Source organism: Mesoplodon bidens, assembly GCF_964165515.1.
Source record: "Mesoplodon bidens genome assembly, chromosome: 8".
NCBI classification, from domain to species: Eukaryota; Metazoa; Chordata; class Mammalia; order Artiodactyla; family Ziphiidae; genus Mesoplodon; species Mesoplodon bidens.
In genome coordinates, this window is record NC_138165.1 from 47,238,266 (window position 1) to 47,259,667 (window position 21,402).

The 21,402-nt window shown below is 36.0% G+C and overlaps 1 protein-coding gene across 3 annotated transcripts; it reads left to right on the plus strand.

The window, feature by feature from the left end:
- Positions 1–27: 27 nt before the first annotated feature.
- On the plus strand, positions 28–19,524 carry MMADHC (metabolism of cobalamin associated D). 3 transcript variants are annotated; one of them, XM_081242411.1, is made up of 8 exons: positions 50–133; positions 641–700; positions 4,312–4,456; positions 9,665–9,882; positions 12,460–12,565; positions 13,169–13,299; positions 17,861–17,947; positions 18,876–19,524. In XM_081242411.1, exons 2-8 carry the CDS (start codon positions 692–694, stop codon positions 19,071–19,073), a joined length of 894 nt encoding a protein of 297 aa, XP_081098537.1. In that variant the 5' UTR covers positions 50–133; positions 641–691; the 3' UTR covers positions 19,074–19,524. The 3 variants fall into 3 exon arrangements, with proteins under 3 accessions (XP_081098536.1, XP_081098537.1, XP_081098538.1); XM_081242412.1 differs by lacking the exon at positions 641–700 and having other exon boundaries at positions 83–133; XM_081242410.1 differs by lacking the exons at positions 641–700; positions 4,312–4,456 and having other exon boundaries at positions 28–133.
- Positions 19,525–21,402: the final 1,878 nt, after the last annotated feature.

Below are 21,402 nucleotides of genomic sequence, written 5' to 3' on the forward strand. Positions count from 1 at the left end.
TCGATGTGCTCAGAAGCAACTCCTTCAGTCTGGGCACTGCCAGCTTCTGCGCTACCCACTCTGCCGTCGCGCCGCCATTTTGAAGACGGGAAGAGTCCGGGTCTCCAACACCTGGAGGCGGCGGCGTTGACTGGTACGTATGGTTTCCGCCCGCGTTAGCCCCTCCAAATTCGCCCATCTTCGGGCTGCAGCTCTCGGTGTTGCCCCTATTCGCACAGGGTCCCTATCGCTGTCCCCAGTCGTCCTGGCACTCTGTCTTTAGGATCCTTTTCGCTTCCTCATCCTTCATCTCTGCTGGCACCTTTGCTTCTGTCGTCGGGTAGCCCTGACCGGTGTTAAAATACCTACTTCGAGCCTCAGGACTCCATCCCGGTGGAGCTTCTCATTGGCCGCCCCGATCTTGTCGGAGTCGAGTCCGGTTCGCGGACTCGAACCGGGCGGGCTGAGAGCCTCATGCCCTCCTCTGGGCAGCGAGCTGTGCCCTGTGGGGGAGGGGGGCGAATTTTGGGGTTCGGGGAGAGCTTGGACTTTGGTCCTGTCTCGGTGGAGGGACACACAGTAGGCGGTGGTGGACGTTACCCCAGTGATCTGTTGTTAGAGCTTAATCCGTCACCGGCCTGTTTGTTTTGTCCTTTCCCAGGAATAACTTTACAAAAGGGAAGATATTTTTCGCCTGCCCTTCCCGCCAGAAATGGCCAATGTGAGTAAATTAGCCTCTTAAGAAGCAGTATAGTAATAAAATAGTTTGGGAACTCGTTAGGAAGGACGGGTTTAATGATAATGGCATTGATGGCATAATGTTTCTCGTAATTAGTGTACCAGAAATGGCAAGGGAAGCAAGGGGTGTGAATTAGGTTGATATGCTTTGCGGGTAGTTTGAACACAACATATTTCTCAATACACGTCTATTTATTTATATAAATTCGTTTTTAGAAATAAATTCAGTGCCAGCACCCTTTCAGTAGTTTTAAAAGGCATTATTTCAGTAAATATTTAGAATTATTTTTAAGCCGTTTTCTGTTTCTTTGGTTAGGTAAACTGAAGGTTTTGTAGCAGTTTCAGTATAGGAAGTCACCTTCCAAACACTACAAAGTGGGCGCAAGAGATATTATTCTCACAGGCCAGAGAGATTTATTCACTGTAACTGTGCAGCGATTACTCAAACGCGTCCTGCCATGGGGAACACAAGACATATTTTAAAACAATTACAATAAGAGTAGAAACTAATTTTAAAAGCTACACAAAGGTACAGTGCAGATTCAGAGCTTTGTGGAGAGGGAAAAGTAGGGGTTTGTGTTCACTTAATCAGAGAAGCATTTGAGGTTTGAAAGATGGGTGGGATTAGATAATCTGAGGTTTGGTTGGGCAGAGCAGGAGGTATATTCAAAGACACCCCCCCTTTCAAAAATCAGGAAGTCAGTTCTGTCTTCTTGAATGTAAGATGTGTGAAAGAGATTAGTGAGAAATAAGGTTGGATTGTGGATTTGGGATCAAGTAATAGAGAGTCTTGAATGCCAAACCCAGTAATTTGGACTTTATTCTTTAAATTTTGGTGATTTAATTAGAGCTGTGTGTTAGGAAGACTAATATGGCAACAGTTAGCCAGGAGAGTATTCCTGTAGTCAAATATGATATATTAAGTAATAGTCTAACGGTAAGACTATAGGGCCAAGTCGTAAAAGTAGACCACTAGTGTATCCCGTGTGTTAAGGTGAATTTATACCTAGCCATAATCATAGGAAGGGAATGTTGTAAAAGAAGCATGTGCTACTCTCAAAGGAAAGATACTAGTTAGAGTAGTATGCTAATATTTGACCTGGCTTTATTTTGATTTCAATGAATAAATGAATCCAGTAGGTATTTTGAAGGATACTTTTATAAATCCTTTTATTGTTGGAAAGAAGTTTACATAAAACAATATTCAAATATATGTTTAAAAATTTGTGTTTGTTTATGTGCATTTTAAGTGCTGAATGGATGTTACTAATGAAACATGAAGATAGATATGTATGTCTTCAACAATTTAGTTTGCATACATAGCATGGGTCAGGTATGTCTATGCTTCAGAGGCTGAACAGGTTAATTAAGAAGCCTTGGTGGGGACTTGTACAAACTGAAATACTCATTTCTGATATAAAGGGAGCAGGCTTTCCTTAGCTACAGTGATGTGTTGCCAACTAATGTCATCTGGGAATGTGAATCCAGCTCTGCCAGATCTTTGGACTTTGTAAGAACAGGTGAAAGTCTGGATCTTTTGTGTGAAATATCACAATTGCTCAATGTTGATATACAATTCAAATTTCTTGTACCACTGAGAATTACCATTTGTGTCTCTGAGCAGGTTGGGTACACACCCAAGGGAGGATGCTTAAATTTTCAGGTGGGCAGAATGCTCTGGAGACAGGCCTTGCATTTTGGAGACATATAAAGGAGGTTCTGTCTATCCAGATCTTATAGAAAGAGTTGGAATTTGTCAGGCCTAGGAGGAGAGGGAAAAGGGCATTTTAGCAGAAGAAATCTTGTGGCAGTATAAAAGAAGGCAGAGAAATATGGGAAAAGTTGGGTAGATATTTTTATGCAACTAAAGAGTGGAGTAAGAGAAGGGGGGATAAAATGAGTAATAAATTATGTCAGAGAAGTAGAACGACCAGTTAGGATGTATTCTTGTACTTAGGATGAGAAAGTCAGAAAGAACACAGGGCTGGATTTCAGAATATTATGTGAAAGGGAAAAAGAATGATTCTACAGTATCTAGACTATTTCAACATCCTGGTAACTATTTTTCATACCACCTCTCTAATCCTATTCCATTTTCTACACTGCCCTTAGTGGTACATTCCTTAAAACATCCTTTATTTTTATCAGTTTACTCTATTCCTCCCTGCCTACAGGTTAAAATTCTGATTTATTATCTTGATGTAACAGGCCCTTTCCTGTCTCTGTCAAGTATAAAGCCTTTTATAGTTGCCCACAAGTTAACTTTCAAGCTTGTTTTTTACTGCACTGCCTTATATCCACCTTCAGTGAACTTGTCACTCTTCTGACTACATCCTTTATAACTCCATCTCTTTGTTCCTGAAAGTCACTCATTGAAATGCCCTTTCCCCATCAAATTTCTGTTTCTTCACAACTAAGTATGTCCTCCATGAAACTTTTTGCCTATGTCCTCAAGGGTCTCTTAATTGTTCAAATCTTTTAATAGCATTTCACAGATGATATGGTATTTGTTCTTAAATGTTTTCCACTAATCTAAGAGTCAGTGATTTTTCTTTTTTAATACAAAGAGCCAGATAGCAAATATTTTAGGCTTTGTAGGCCGTAGAGTCTCTGTGAAGCTACTTAACTCTGCCATTATAACATGAAAGCAGCCACAGACTATACATAAATTGGTATGGCAATAAAACTTTATTCACCAAAACAGACAGAAGGCTATATTCAGCTATAGTTTGCCAACCCCTGCATTAAATTATTCTGACTTAAGTATTTTGATTAAAGTTTATACGTGAAAGATGTTTACACATTCATCCATTGTAACTGACCTCAGAGTCTAGGGAATGAACATAAGAGCAGAAAATGTATCACAAAGGTGTGTGCTAAAATGGAGGAAAGTGGACATTGCCATAAAAAAAGAGGAAAGATGGTATGGTAAATAATTAGTACAATTTACAGCAGTAAAAGAAGAGAAGAGTTAGAAAGTAAATAGGTGTTGTTTCTGGAGAGGTTTTGAAAGTTCTTTATTTTGAGAATAGAATCTTATTAGTTGTGCTACCTTTTTAGTGTCATCACTAAGTAGGGCAACTTTTAGAGGTTCCCATTCTTTCTGTATGGCACTCTTAATTCTGGCCTTGGGAAAGCCATATATTTTTACCCGAAGTAACTTATTACTTGTTTTTTTGTTTGTTTTTTTGTTGTTGTTTTGTGGTATGCGGGCCTCTCACTGTTGTGGCCTCTCCCGTTGCGGAGCACAGGCTCCGGATGCACAGGCTCAGTGGCCGTGGCCTACGGGCCCAGTTGCTCCGCGGCATGCGGGATCCTCCCAGACCGGGGCACGAACCCGTGTCCCCTGCATCGGCAGGCGGACTCTCAACCACTGTGCCACCGGGGAAGCCCTTATTACTTGTTTTTTAAATATTTGTATTTATTTCTAAAATTATAAATATACATGATGTTTATCCTATGGTAGCTGCTCAATAATAGTAGAATAAACATTGGTTTTAAAAGATATATTGCAATGTGAGGATTTGCCAGAGATTGTCTGTGTTAGTGTAGCATTTATATCCAGAATAATTTTGATTTTTGTGTCCTTCTTAGGTGCTCTGTAACAGAGCCAGACTGGTTTCCTATCTCCCAGGATTTTGCTCTTTAGTTAAAAGGGTTGTCAATCCCAGAGCCTTTTCAACTGCAGGATCTTCAGGTTCTGATGAGTCTCATGTGGCCACTGCACCTCCAGATATCTGTATGTAAAAGTTATTATTGCTTTACTTATAATTGTTTCATAACATTCTGAGTTGTGTTTCCTGTAATACAGTAAGTCCCCTACATACGAACCTTCAAGTTGTGAACTTTCAAAGATGCGAACATGAGTTTGCATGACCAGTCACGCAGGTTAGTTCACGTGTCTGGTGTACATTGTCACATGCATGCATTCTTTACAAGTGGTTGTGCTTTTGTGTACTTTATGGTACTGTATAGAGTACAGTAGTACAGTATCTTTATTTCAAGCCCAGGATGTCCGGAAACAAGCGTAAAAGCAGCGTATAGCTGGTATTGCTAAGAAGCACCAAGCAATAACCATGGAAACAAAAGTGAAAATAATTGAGAGAGTGGAATGAGGCGAAAAGAAGGTAGACGTTGCTCATTCTTATAACATGAATCGTTCAACCATCAGCATGATTCTAAAGAACAAGGACAAGATCATGGAACACATTAACTGTTCCGATGATGTTGACAATATCGAAGAAGCGTAGAAAAGTGATGAAGGAGTTGGAGAAACTTCTCATTATGTGGGGGCAGGATCAGCATCAGCGTCAAGTCCCTCTCAGCTTAATGCTGATTCAAGAGAAAGCTAAAAGCCTTTATGAAGACTTGAAACACAGCAGAGGATCAGAGGGTGCATCTTTTAATGCCAACCATGGCTGGTTTCATTGGTTCAAGGCTAGAGCCAACCTTCACAATGTAAAAGTAAGTGTCAGGGCAGTAAGTGCAGATATGGTAGCTGACCGGGAATTTCCTGAAATGCTTCGAGAAATTATTGATGAAGGTACCTATTCACCCGAGCAGGTTTTTGATGTGGATGAGACAGGACTGTACTAGAAGAGGGTGCCAGAGGAAAAGTTACATCAATAAGGGGGAAAAGTTGATGCCAGGCTATAAAGCAGCAAAGGATAGGCTAACTCTGTTGTTTGGTGGCAGTGCTTCTTTCCAGCGATATGAAGCTGAAGCCTCTCTTAGTTTATCACTCAAAGAACCCAGGAGCCCTTAAAAACATAGCCAAGGGCTCTCTTCCTGTTGTGTGGAAGAGTAACCCCAAAACCTGGGTCACACAGGCCATTTTCCAGGACTGGTTTTTCCACCACTTTATCCCAGAGGTAGAGAAATATTGCTTGGAGAAGGACATCCCATTCAACATTCTTTTGCTGCTCGACAATGCTCCGGGCCACCCCGCATGCATGGACGACTTTTATCCCGACATCAAAGTAGTACATCTGCCACTGAATACCATGTCTCTCATCCAACCTATGAACCAGGGAGTTATAGCAACTTTCAAGAAATATTATTTACGTCACAGTTTTCATCAGGCAGTAAAGGCAAGTGACGAATTAGGAACAACCTAATTTGACAATTTGGAAGGACTGTAATATCCACGAGGCCATAAAAAACATTGACTTTGCTTGGCATGAGGTTATGGCCATCCTCATGAATGGGGTTTGGAAGAACCTTTGCCCGCAGCTTGTTCACAATTTTTGTGGATTTGAAAGGCGGATGAGGAGTCCAAAGAGGTCTTCAACAACTTAGTGACCCTGAGCGAGAAGCTGGAGCTAGATCTGCAAGAGGACGACTTTATTGAAATCCTTGCTGTGCAACACGAGGAGCTTACTAATGAAGACCTGATGGAGTTGGAGGGCAAGAGAGGACAAAAAGAGACGAGAGGAAGAAGTTACTGAAGAACCGAAGAGATTCATGATTCAGGAAGTGGCAAAGGGGTTTTCTTTATTTGAGAAGGCACTGTTAGTTTTTGAGGCACAGGACCAAAATGTAGAACAGTACACAAAGGTTGCAGCAGCCATTCAGAATGCAATCCACTGCTACCATGTCATCTATGATGAGAAAAAACGACCTACTACCCAGACATCACTGGATTGTTTTTTCAAGACGGTAGATAGAATTGAGTCCAGCAAGGAAGCAGAGCCTGTGCCATCCACGTCGGGCGTCAGTGAAATTGCAGCTTGCCCTCCATCTCCTTGCTGATGATCCTTCAGCTCTGTCATCTCCCACCTCCTCTTGCTCCTCCAGTCAGTAACTCTTCTTGCCTGTTCACCAATGCCAGCCCTGTACGCCAGCTGTTGTACTGGACTACTGTACTTTTCAAGGTACTCTACTGTAAGATTTAAAGGTCTTTATGTTTTGTGTTTGTTTTCTATGTATTACTTGTGTGAAAAGTATTATAAACCTATTACAGTACAGTACTATATGCTAGCCGATTATGTTAGTTGGGTACCTAGGCTAACTTTATTGGACTCACGAACACACTCTCAAAATGGAACTCATTCGTGTGTAGGGGACTTACTGTATTTCTTCTTGAGGTTTTACTGATTTTCTAAAGTTGAGTTTATCCCATTGAAAATAAAATCAGAGCTCTTGCCTAAATATTTATACCAGAAAGTTACAATATTTTTTTTAAAAAGATGAATATTGGTTTCTAAAACTTATTTTCTTGAACTTTAGTGTTTTTCTAATTATCTTTGAACACACAGTCCTCCCTGAAACAAATCTTCTTTTGATCATACTAAACTATGTTACTACTTCTTGCCATTCTTTGCTGAATTTCTTAAATGTAGCTGTCACTTTGAGTGTTTATTAAATCAAAGTCTGCTTTTTCTTATCCATCTTGTGCACCACTATCAATCATTCTAAAATACTTTAAATCATGTCACTTCCTTCATAAGCCTCGATTATCTCCCAGTGCTTTCAGTAGCAGTGCCTAAACTATTCCCAAGCTATGAATCATTGTTCAAGGATGAAAAAAAAAATTTTTTTAAGCTCTGTGATTAGTTAACTTGGAGAAATGCTTTATACCATAGTCCTATCTTAGAGGTTTATAATACACACTAAAATATTCAGGGAGAGCTCTTAGAAACTTTACCTAATGTATTCTAAAGGGATTGCCCATGGAATCCTTTTTCATGCAACACATTACTTACAGTGTAATATAAATTCACTTGGGCATGCAAAGCCTCCCCTGGTTTTCTTGCTCCAGTTTTCTAACTCCATCTCTGATTACTCCTCAATTTTCATGATCTGAAGGCTAAATATACATCTATCATAAATGAAAGATTTGTCACTCAGAATATGTAAAGGGTTTGTATTGTGAATATACAGCCAACCCTCCCTATCCATGGGTTCTGCATCCTCAGATTCAACCAACCAAGGATTAAAAATATTTGGGGAAAAAAATTCCAGAAAGTCCCAAAAAGCAAAACTTGAATTTGCCACACACCAGCAACTATTTACATATCATTTACATTGTATTCGATATTGTAGGTAATCTAGAGATGATTTAAAGTATACAGGAGGATGTGATGTACGAAGGTTACAGTATATGTGCGTGCAGTTGACTCTTGAACAGCATGGTTTTGAGCTGCTCAGGTCCACTTTATACGCAGATTTTTTTCAAAAATAAATAAGTACGGTACAATTCTCGGTTCATTGAATCTGAGGATGTTGGAACCGACTATACAGAGAACTGACTATAAATTATACTCAGATTTTTGACCGCATGCAGGGTTTGAACAGCTAACCCCTCAGTTGTTCAAAGGTCAGTAGAGCTATGCCCTTTTATATAAGGGACTTGAGCATATGCAGATTTTGGTATCTGTGGGGGTCCAGGGAGCAATCCCCTGTGAAAAACTAGGGACAACTATATAAAGAATTTTTGTAGATCAATAGGAAAAAGAAAACCCAGTAGAAAACCAAACAAAAAATTTCAAAAATGGATTTGAACAGGCTATTTCTGTAGGAGAAAACCTAAATGACTGGTAAACATTTGAAAATACGCTCAAATTCACTGTTAATATGGGATATTTATTTAAAGAAACAGATCTGAATAATCTGTAGAACCCATGTTCTTCAAAATAGCTGGTGAGTTTAAGTTTGTGAACTGACTCCAGTCAATCATTAGTGGCTGTCTAGAGCCTTGTTACTCAGTGTGATCTGCAGACCAGCATAGCATAGCATGGCATAGCATCAGCATCATCTGGGACTGTTTAGAAACGAAGAATTTTTAGCCCCACTGCAGACCTAGTAAATCAGAATCTGCACTTTGAGAATATCTTAGATGATTCTTAAATAATTAAAAGTTTGAGACATACTGGGCTAGAGTGTTTAGGTTGAGAATCATGTGACAATGTCTGTGTTCAGCAGGGAAAAGTTCTGTGATTGATGGGTGATGTCTGTCATAGGTATGGAAGAGAGATATGGTGTTACATGGGGGCAGCCATATTGACATGGCCGTTTTTAGTCACTCAGTTCTGGCAGAGTACTTATAAATATTTTTATTGCCAACTACAGTCTGCAGCAGTTGTCCCTTCCTTTCCCTAAACAAAATTCCTACTCTGAGTATTTCTTCATTTGATTTTCTAATTTATTCTTTTCTGGATCTTTTTGAATTTTTCACATGTTAGGATTTTTTTAAGTTTTACAGGAATAAAGTAATGTCTATTCTTCTGTAAGTATTAAATCCATATTAACTTATGTAGCTGGTAAACAGGGCATTATGTCACATTGGTTCGTACAAGATTTTTTTCCAGTCCATTAATGTTTTGTGCCACCAGGTAACAGCAGTTGAATGCCCCTCCCCAAGGGTAGCCACCATTAAGTCTTATGTCTTTCCTTACAGATGTTTTTTTTACTGTATTTAAAAACACAAATATAAGGATGAAAAATAAATGTCATATATGCTGTTCTTTGACTTAGCTTTTTCTTTTAATGTAATATGTCCTGGACTTCGTTCACTATCAGTAAAGATTTACCATATTCTTTTTAATGACTGTCAAGAATTACATCGTATGGGAGTTCCCTGGTCGCCTAGTGGTTAGGATTCCGGGCTTTCACTGCCATGGCCTGGGTTCAGTCCCTTGTCAGAGAACTGAGATCCCACAAGCCGCACAGCATGGCCAAAAAAAAAAAAAAAAAAAAAAAATTACATAGTATGGATTACAGTACTTTATTGAATTCTTTCCCTGGTAATGGAATTACCAATGAGCTGACACCTGGTTGCTTTGATTAGTCTTCTGGAATAACATGAAACAAATACACAGGAAAGCAAACTTCAAAGAACTATTGGTTAACTAAAAAAAATACCTAATTGGAAGAAGAACATTCTTTCAGTCTACCAATGTACTCAACTAGTAAGGAGAAAATGATTCATTTTGTCGTTCCTCTTTAGGCTCTCGAACAGTTTGGCCTGATGAAACTATGGGACCATTTGGACCTCAGGATCAGAGATTCCAGCTTCCTGGGAACATAGGTTTTGATTGTCACCTCAATGGGACTACATCACAGAAGAAAAGCCAGGTTTATAAAACTTTACCTGATGTTCTAGCAGAACCTTTATCGAGCGAAAGACATGAGTTTGTTATGGCACAATATGTGAATGAATTTCAGGTAAGTTGTTAAGGTCATTCTGTTTTTCTAATTATTAATGCTATATTAATTTCTGATAACTGAACATATTACTTTCATTGAAAAAGTAAAAAAAAAAAAAAAATCTATTTAAGTCCAGTATAAAGAGAAGCAACACATATAGCTTTTAAAACCTTGGCATTGTCCTGTACATAGCGTTTGCTATATAATTTTTTTCACTTAACTACATTGCAGTCTCTTTTAGGTAATTAAATAATTCTTCAAAAATATCTTTTTTTAATAAATGTTTATTTCAAATATAAATAACTTAATTCTATAACTGGAAATTTATATTCCCTGTTTTTCACTTTTATTAATGGTAATTGTAATTTATATATGGACCAAATTCCGACTAGTTTTATATTCCTCTAGCCATTTAAAAACTTAAGAAAATTTTGAGAACTCTGAAACTCTGGATACAGTAGACTGAAGAGGAGGATTTTTAAATAGCTTTTGTAAAAACAATTCCTGAGGGGTTTTTTTAATGCGTTTTTTAAACTGGTATTGCATATGAATTTTTTTAATGCATTTTAAAACTAGTATTGCATCATTGCTCACTCAAATGGAAAGTTACATGCATTTCAGAGTTTCTTTCAAACCCCGATCCTTATCATTTTTCATATTTCTGTATAGCTTCAGGTTGAGATTTTGATCAAAGCCATATGATTAAAAGCAGCAACCCCTCACAATTATGGGTGATATCAGATAACCTAACACTGGGACACAGTTGACCTCCCCTGACTTTTTATCTCAGATATTCCTTCGCAGTCTTTTTGGCTCCTCCTCTGTCTACCAGTTACATGATATTTCCCAGATGTCTCTGATATTCATTTTCTCATTTGACTTGCTCCCTGGTCACTTAAGTCCTTGGCTTTCTCCACAGGCTGTGTTTTCATATTTCCTAGCTTCTTATTTCTGTTTCTGACATTTCTGGTTCTATATTACTATCTGCCTGCCAAACATCTTTATCTGGATGTCTCAGAAGTCCCAAGATTTTACACGTCTATTACTGAATTAGTCCTTTTTTCTCTCAAAACTTGTCCTTATTCCCATGTTGTCAGTAGTATGTGACTTAGTCATCCTCCCACTGTCCCAAAAATAAAAATTATAGTGCCAACCTTGACTCCTCTTTTCATCATACCCGCATAAATAGTGACAGAATTACATTGCTTCTGTCTCTGAAAGTAGCTCTTACATTATTTGCGTACCTTCAGTTCTCACTAATACTACCAAAGTTCAGCGCCTCCTTATCTTACCTCAGTTTTTAGAGGCATTATAGTATGATGGACTGTGGAGATAGGATAAATCTGTATTCAGAGATTAACTCAGCCATTTACTTAATTTTGTGACCTTGAGAAAGTTACTTCACCTTTCTGAGCCTCTGTTTCCTTATATGTAAAATGAGGATAATAATAATCCCTGGTCTACAAAGTTGCTATGAGGATTAAACGTGAAAATGTATGTAAAATACTTATTACACTAAGTGATCAGTAATTGTTGGCTGTTACTGGTCTGTCACCTGCTCTTCCTCATTACCATATATCCTCTACAGTAATACTGTCATTAGCTTTTTATATCGCATCTTGATATTCCTCATTGCTTTTTCAAAATTTTGTAATGTGGCATAAATGGCTTTCCACAATTTTGATCCCTTATCTTTCTCACCTTACTTCCCACTACTTCCTATTCCTTCTGTTCTCCAGTCACAGCATATTTTCATTTTTTTTAAATTGTACCATTCTCTTTGACCATTGCATGCCTTTGCACTGTTATTATCTCTTGCTGGACTGTTTTTTTCCTCCTGAATTCTTAACCTATAGTCTGTCTATTCTTTATCTGTCAGACACACACGTTAATTAATATGTAACTCAAACGTGATTTCAACCTTTTCCTGATTTCTGCCAGCAAAGCAAGTTTCTTCCCCATCTATACCTCCAGAAGACTTCCGTTATAACTCTATAGCACTTCTGATATGGATTGCATTTATTTGTTCATGCATTTTTCTTCTACTAACTCTTATATACCTAAGAGTGAAGACTGGATTTTTTACCATTGTAGTGCCTGTTCCTGTTTATAATGTCTAGTGTGTAATAGGCACCCAGCAAATTTCTGTTGAATAAAAGCCTCTAAGCGCTTCCTGTTGGAGAAGCTATATATTTAATCATGTTGCTTTGTAAGTTAGTGTTCTTATCCCCATTTTACAGATTATAGAACAAAAGGAAGGATAATTAGATATAACAATATCAGAAGAGGTAACATTGTAAGACACAATCATGGCGTGTTTTAGTTAGTTTTTTAGCCAACTTCTATTCGTATTAAGTCAGAATATCAGGGTATTTATATGTTCCTTTTTTTAATTCAACATTTTTTTTTAATTTTCAAATATTACATTCATCATAGAGAAAAGTTTGAGTATGTAAGAAAACACTGACTATTACCCCATCACCAGCTAGGTTAGGATTACTGAAAAAACTTTCTAGGGAAAATAGGTTTATAACAGGCAAGATATTTTACTTGAACTCCAGATTTTGTTTACTTATATTTCTTATTCCGCCTTAGGGTAATGATGTACCTGTTGAGCAAGAAATTAACAGTGCAGAAACTTACTTTGAAAGTGCCAAAGTAGAGTGTGCAATCCAAACATGTCCGGAATTGCTGCGAAGAGGTATGTTGTGCTTTATTCATTTTTACACTAGTGTGTGTTAGATAATGTCACTAATTTTTTAATGTGTTGAATAATGTACTCCATAGGAATAGTAATGCTTTATAACTTAGTATTTTAATATGTCTAGCTGGAAATGATGATTGCCTGGCCAAGATAAGGCTTTCAAGTGTCCCCTGACATCTGACCTCATGCTGCCATTAGATAGGAATAGTAGAATTTTTAATAACTTTTTTCCTGAATCTTTCCCTAAAGTCATCCCACTCCTGGGGGATTATTACAGCCATAATTTCCATGAGCTAATACATTAGTACTACTGAGAACAATCTTAATAATAAACTTTTTTTTAAATTACAAGACCAACAACATGTAACCCAACTTACTCTTCAGAATCGTTGGCAATATATTTTCGTTCATCCAAAAAGAGCAGAAGTAAACCGAAACTAAATTCATTTCATCCTTTTCAAAACTAATATGCATTTAAAAACCTAACTTGGTACCATAATAATTTAACTTAATCATCATTTTTCTAAAGTATTTTATGAACTGTTTCTTTTTTAAAAAATTTTATTTTTTTCTGGAGTTTTATTCTTATTTCACTTATAGATTTTGAATCACTGTTTCCAGAAGTAGCCACCAACAAACTAATGATTCTGACTGTAACACAGAAAACTAAGAATGATATGACTGTTTGGAGTGAGGAGGTAGAAAATGAAAGAGAAATGCTCTTAGAAAAGGTAATTCTTTCAGCTGCTGACAATTTAATTTTATGATCTTATTTAAATACCAATGAACCAGTGTTTTAAAATGATGGCTATCTTTTCTAGCCTTTATTAATTCTCTGCTAATGTATTCCAGTACTAAAAAACTTAAATGTTTTCTGAGAATAAAAATACCACAATTTTTTTTTTAGTGTCTTTGAAAAACTTAGATTCTGTCCAGTACTTCCTCAGTTTTTTTAAAATTTATGTCTGTTTTAGGAAATTTGGGAATATAGTAAACAACAAAAATGTAAAATTAACTCTTCATCCCCATCTCTCTCTCCTTCTCTCTGATCCTCTCTCCCCCTCCATGTCTCTTTCTCTCTCTCTCTCTCTCTCTATCTCTCTCTCTCTCTCTCTCTCAAGCGTGTCACGTAAAAAGTGAAAATACCTCAGCCTTCTTAAAGGAGTAAACAAGAACAGTGTAGAGTACAATAATAATATAATAATGGTATATACCCACATTTTTTTCCCATCCTTTGCTTTTAACTTAGAAGATATGTTTTGACACCTTTCCATAACATTACGCATAGATTTTATTTCATTCTTTGTAGAAATCTGTGTAATATTACATTGCATGGGCAAACCGTAAATTTTTTAAATTATTTAAAAATTTTTTTAGTCATTTATAAGTTGAAAATCAAACTTTTGCTATTACAGGCAGTGAATATATTTGTACATATATTTTTTGTGCATACTTATATATTCCTAAATAGGGAATTGCTGAATCAGAGGGTATATTCATTTTAAGTTTTGAAAGATACTGCCAATTTGCCCACTAAAAAGCCTGTCCTAGTATATATGCTCTCACCTTTACCCTGGATATTAGCATTACTTTTCATTTTTACCAAACTGAGAAATGATAAGTAGTAACTTAAAGCCTTATATTTAAAAACTATATAATTATTTATCTAAGAGTTTGATGTTCAGTTATATCAATTTCTTTCTCTACAAGATAGAAAGGAATATTCCTTTGCCTGTATGACATGTTGGGATTAGCTCACTTGGACACCTCAGCTAACTATAGTTGAAAAAATTCTCTTTATTAATTTACATACAGGATAATATTTGGAATTATTTTATATTTTCTTTAGGGTTGGATGTATGGTTCTCTTCATTTATAAAAATATTATTTACATACTCAATAGAGTATTTTATGGTAATGACTTCATACTTAAATGTCCCACATATAGCTTTACTAATAAATTCCATGTAGTAATTAATAATCATGAGCAAGTTATATATGCCAGCTAACAAAGAAGTTACAGAGAGGCATAAGACATTCTCTCTGATCTTTAAAAGATCTGAATTTGGAGAAGTGAAATTTAAATACATAATAACTCAATAAACATTTTCTATTTATATATTAAGACAATGATTAGTAAATGTATACTACCATTTAGACACTAGAGAGTTTGCTCTGACAGTGCATTGCATTAGTAAGTCGTACTGTTTGAACCATTCAAGATTCTGAGCCTCATTTGATACTGACCCCAGGATAGATGTAAGTCAGCAACAAAGACCCAACGCAGCCAAAAAAAAAAAAAAAAAAAATTTCCAGCTTTTGAAATGGCAACACGCTTTATCATGGGTATTTTAAACTTATAATGACTGAAGCTATTTTATTTTTTTATGAATAAAATATTTTTTATTTTAGACATGTTAGTGTTTATTTTAGAACCACACATAGCTTACTGTCCAAGTAAATATTGTATGTTTTATGGTTTAACTCTATGTCGAGTTTTTTTCAGCAGATGTCAGTGTTTGCTATTGATGAGCAGAAATCTTTTTTTTTTAATTAATTTATTTATTTTTGGCTGCGTTGGGTCTTCGTTGCTGCACATGGTCTTTCCCTAGTTGTGGCGAGCGGGGGCTACTCTTTGTTGCAGTGCGCAGGCTTCTCATTGCAGTGGCTTCTCTTGTTGTGGAGCATGGGCTGTAGGTGTGCTGGCTTCAGTAGTTGTGGCTCGCGGGCTCCCAGCACAGGCTCAGTAGTTGTGACACACAGGCTTAGTTGGTCCACAGCATGTGGGATCTTCCCAGACCAGGGATCGAACCCATGTTCCCTGTATTAGCAGGCGGATTCTTAACCACTGCGCCACCAGGCAAGTCCCAAGCAGAAATCTTTAAGAAAAATACTTAAACTGGTTCTTTTTGTGATCATTTGGGATTCTTTTAGTTAACCTTTGCAAACATTTAAATGCATCGTTTTGTTCACCTTGTAGTTTTTGTGTGTGGCACATCTTTTATTAAATTGATACATAATTCTAATGACTTTCCTAAACCATACTCAGTTTTCCTATTTTTAAGAATTATGAGGATTAATGAAATACAGCAGTAAGTGTAAATATTAAGTATGAAAATAACCTATAGAGTACAGTATTATCTAAATGTTTTTCATTAGTTTACAAGAAAGTACAGGCATACCTTGGAAGTATTGCAGGTTAGGTTCCAGACCACCATAATAAAGCAAATATCGCAATAAAGTGAGTCACACAGATTTTTTGGTTTCCCAGTGCATATAAAAGTTATGTTTATACTGTACTGTAGTCTAAGTGTGCAATAGCACTATGTCTAAAAAAAAGTACATACCGTAATTTAAAAATACTTTATTGCTAAAAAATGCTAACCGTCATCTGAACCTTCAGTGAGTCATAGTAGTAAAACATCAATAAAGATCACAGACTACAGATCATCATAACAAATATAATAATAGATGAAAAAGTTTAAAATATTGAGAGAATTACCGAAATGCCACACAGACACATGACGTGAGCAAATGCTTTTGGAAAAACGTTGCCAATAGGCTTTCTGGACACAGGGTTACCACAAACCTTCAATTTGTAAAAAACTTATCTGCAAAGTGCAATAAAGTGAAGCCCCAAAAAATGAGATATGCCTGTATTTGGAGAAAATAGGTTAAAGTTGTATATCTCTATAGCAGGGATCAGCAAACTTTTTCTGTAAAGAGCCAGATGGTAAATTTTTAGGTTTTGTAGATTATAGGTTCTCAACTACTCAATTCTACCATGTATTGTTAAAGCAACCACAGACCATATATAAATGAACAGGCATGGCTACGTTCCAGCAAAACTGTATTTACACAAACAGGCGGGCAGCCAGCCAGGTTTGGCCCTTGGGCTATCACTTGCTAACCCCTAAGGCTTGGACTTCTGAGCATCTCAGGTGAGTGCCAGAGATGCTCAGTAAGGTCTCATCACTCTAGGTGGGCCAGAAATTCACGTTACCCTGTAGTGCATGACCCCTGATATCACCATTCAGCTCTCAGCCTCGCAGTTGGCACTCTCTGCTAGACCTTGAGGAATCTCACCTTGTATCTGCGCAGCTCAACCCTTGGCTACTGAACCAGGGCAAATTGCTCTGCGGACCACATGGGAACCCCATTTGTGCATCTATCTCCCTCTGCTCCAGTACCCTACGCCAGAAATTCCAGATGCTTCAACAGTTCAGAACTCTTGCTTTCTACATCCTTAGCTCAGTGACACTATCACTTTGCTTAGGCTCCACTTCTTTGCCCTGCAACAAGAGAGTGTCCCCAGACAGAAGCCTGGAGCATATATGGGGATCACCTTATTTGTTTCCCTACTCCGCTGCAGTTTTGTCTGCCTATTGTTCAGTGTCTAAAAACAGTTGCCTCATATATTTTGGTCAGTTTTATATTTTTCAGCAAGTGGCAAGTTTGATAACTGTTACTTTGTTATGGCTGTGAGTGGAACTGTGCCCTTGTCTTTAAACACTTTTGGTCTGTCTGTTTTTTTTTTTTAATATTCCAATCTGATTCTAATATTTGCTTCTAGTCTTTTTACTGCTTAGACTTCTGATAAAGCTAATAAAGACATCATATGAATTAGGATGGTAAGACCAGGATTTTAATACATGCACGTGGTCTGTAATGTTTATACACAATACAAAAGATAGAGAGGTGTATAGTGAAAAGGAAGTATGCGGTCCAGCCCTGTACCCAATCTATCCATTTATCTTATTATTTTTATGTGCCTTTTCAGAAATATTTCATGACTATGTGAGTGGATAGATGTGTTTTTGAAGGACACACAAACAAGTACATGTTTTTAACCAACTTTCATTCAAATTAATGAATGGTCCGTATCTTTTCATTATGAATATTTTGTTTTCCCTTTCTTACCTTATTTCTAATACTCTGTAATGATACAAAATAGCAACTGTAGGTTATAATCCATGACAAATTTGGGAGTTAATAGCACAGAAGTGATTAGAAGTAGTTCCTAAAATAGGAAATAATTTAGAAGAAAAAAATATACAATTTAGACTTTTTAAAAGAAATGAAAATGTTAAATGAACCATTAATCTTTTGGACTGGTGAAAATAATCTTAGGACTTTACAGTCTTAATTTATCATTAGTTTTAATTGTTTATTAATCTTATTGTGTTCTCTATCTGAAGCAAAAAGTATCTTGAAAAGCGTTTTATTTATTGAGAAATAAAACACTCTGTGCTGCTGCTTTGAGCATATTAATTTGTGCCTTTTTCTATGCAGTTCATCAGCGGTGCTAAAGAAATTTGCTACGCCCTTCGAGCTGAAGGCTATTGGGCTGACTTTATTGACCCATCATCTGGTTTGGCAGTGAGTAATTAAATACATTTTGAAAGCCAGATTATATAATTTGAAGTAGGAATTATTTTTATTATAAAATTGTTTATAATTATAACCTTGGTAAAAGACCACTTAAGACTTTGAAAACCTCACAATTTTATGCAAAGAGGTACCAAGAGTCTGTTGAATTCACAACTTTGAGGGACCTCTGACACTCATAGTTAAGCTTCTCCATCACTTTAAATTTTTTTCATTAAAAATAATTTTAAAATTTATTTTCCATCCTCATTAATAGACATTACTTGAATTACATTGAATTAGTGTGTTTACTGTTCATTAGTTAATAAAACTTAGTATCCAATAGTTTCATTAAGGAAGAAACACTTATTTTTAGAATTAAGAAAATATGGATGGTAAAGAAATATTTAGAAAAGTAACTTTTTGGAAATTAACATTTGTAAAGCTATACTTTAAAGAAAATAACTGAACCACTATTGTGGTCATATTTTAAATTCTGTGTATATCTTTCAGCTACAAATAGTAATTTTTTCAATCTTAAAATAGGAATATATACTGTTTCTTTTCAAAGTCAAGATTTAGTGAGTACTAGAAATGAAAAACTTACTCTGATAGTTTTCTTATCTTAAAAATTACAAAGGTGAACCATAGATGATTGCCTAAGGCTTATTTCATCTCTAAAGGTCATATAATATTATGCATTTGGTTCTAGGTAACATGCAGTCTGCTAGATCATTCATTTCACATTTCCAGAATGCACAGGTATTGAGGGGAGAGGAGGTATTAGGGCAGTTAGGTGTTCCATGTGACCTTTTTATTTCTTATTTGATTTTTTAAATATTCAGAGTATTTATATAGATCTGTGTTCATATTTGCATAAAAATTATTACTTCATTATCTTTCTAGCTAATGAAAATATGACTTTTTTAATTTCCTCCAGTTTTTTGGACCATATACAAACAACACTCTTTTTGAGACAGATGAACGCTATCGACATTTAGGATTCTCTGTTGATGATCTTGGTTGCTGTAAAGTGATTCGTCACAGTCTCTGGGGTACCCATGTGGTTGTAGGAAGTATCTTCACTAATGCAACACCAGAGAGCCATATTATGAAGAAATTAAGTGGAAACCAGTAATGTCAACGTATTTGCTCTGCTATTTGTAACATTTGGGATGATCTATACACTGTCAAAGGCTGCAGTTTTAAAAATTTACTTCCTTGTAGGTATTTATTTCAACATTTATGAATTTACTATATTGGCAAGTGGTTTGTGATTTTTAAATTTCAAATGTTTGTTCATAATATCATTAAATTCATCTTGAGCACATCCACATTGTATAGAATGTGATAACTAACATGTAACCAGGGTATGATCTCATATTGTTATTTCTCTCCTTAATTGGAAAAACCTCAGTTTTAATTATTTTTCTCCAAAAATAAATCATACATTTGGTTATGATATGTGTTTTTTCATTGCAGTATTTTTAAAATATAATTCTTAAAGATTCCTAAGAAACTACAGTATTAATCTTCTTTAAGTTTGTTTTTTGTTTTTTTTTTTAATAAATGCAGTTGAGAAATCTGGATTCAGTGTAGATTTAACTTTTTTTTAAATTTCTTTTTACTGTATTACTTGTTAGATGTCCTGGTACCATCTGAGTATTACTTTGAAATAATGTATGTACAGGAAAAGAAGAATAAGGATAATACTAAAACTTTACATATAAAAGAATATGAATCTCATCTTTATACATAATGAAAAATAATTCTTAACTCCTGGGTTGAGACAGATAAATGTAGTTTATTCTCAGACAAAACTGTGCCTCAGCCGCTAAGTCATATTTCTCCAAATTTAGCAATAGATGGAAACTGCAGTAGTTTACAGAAATGTCTCATGTGGGACAGAGTTGTTTTTACAGCATTTTAAACTTAGACTCATCTTTGATTTGTCTTTTGTCATTAGGAATATAGATAAATCTCAGGAGAACAAGTAACTTCTACCAAATGAATTAATTGAAATGGATTTTTCTGTATTTTTTAAATTAACTGCCTGTTTTTTAAATGATCACATGGAGATGACCAGCTTTCTAATTTAGTTTACAACTTCATTTAATACTGTTTGTTTATTTAACATGTATCGATAGTTTGCTAATGAGTGTTGCTTATGATTCAAAGAATAAGAGCTACAGTGTTTTCATTCATTATGAAAAAGGTGAAGTCTTGACTTCCAAAACATTTTGAAAAAAAATTTTTGAAGTATATATGCTCAATAAATTTTCATCTATGTAAGGAGCACCCAGATCAAGACAGAACATTACTGGTACATCAGAGGCTCATCCGACTCCCTTTCAGGCACTTCCTCCCCTTACTTGCCCCTCCCACAAGCAATCACTATCCTGAATTCCTACAGTATAAGTTGGTTTTATGTGTTTTGATGCTTTACATATATGAAGTCATATATACTAGGTTCACTCTGGCTTCTTTCACTCAGCAATGTGAGATTCACCCTTACTGTGCATAATTATAGATCACCTGTTTGCATAGCATTTGCCTTCTCAGTGAATTGGGACAATTTTGCCCCTCAGAGGAAATGTGGCAATGTGGAGATATTTTTTGATTGATACAACTTGGGGTGGGAGAGTGCTATAGGCATCTAGTAGTTACAGGCCAGAGATGCTACTAAACATCCTACAATGCAAAGGAGAGTTCCCACAAAAAAATTATGTGGTCCACTCATTTCTTGTATGCGTATTGCTTATTCAGGCCTTTCCTACTTTGCATCATTCTTTGAGCCATGTTCCTTGAAATTTCACCATTTGCTTTAACAATTCTGAAGTGCCATCTACTGGTTGAAAAGGATACTTCCTCCTTATAGGTGGCTATGGTTACATACTCTATTAGCGGGTAGGATACACAATGTTGGGACTCCTTTTATCATCTCGCTTTCTAACAGGATTTGCAGAAACAAAGTATGAGAAACAGTAACTGCCAGTTAAATTTTTTTTTCCTTGAAAAGTAGGAATGGCCAGATTTAGGTTTGGGATATATAATCCAAGGGATTCTTACTAATAGTAGTAGAAAATAGTTAACTATTACGTACTGCAGTAAGAAAACATTGCAGTTATCAGTTTCATCATATTCATTTGATTAGGACCCCATTAAGAAAGAATTGGTAAAATTATCTTAAACATAAATTTGCTACCTTTTAAAGTAAGCCTGAGCCATTGAAATTAATTTTAGACCTGTCACTGAAAAACGCCTTTTTGTTGTAAAATTTGTATTTTGACAAGAACTTAGGAACTATTGTATAGAAGATAAATGCTAGAAGGGGTCTTTCAGATCATCTGACCCACCTCCTTCTTTTTACAATAGACAAAATGGGAAACAGGAGCATGCATCAGGTCACACAGCTAGTGTTAAGACCCAGTGCATAGTCATTATCAAGAAGTTTATAGTGATTAAAA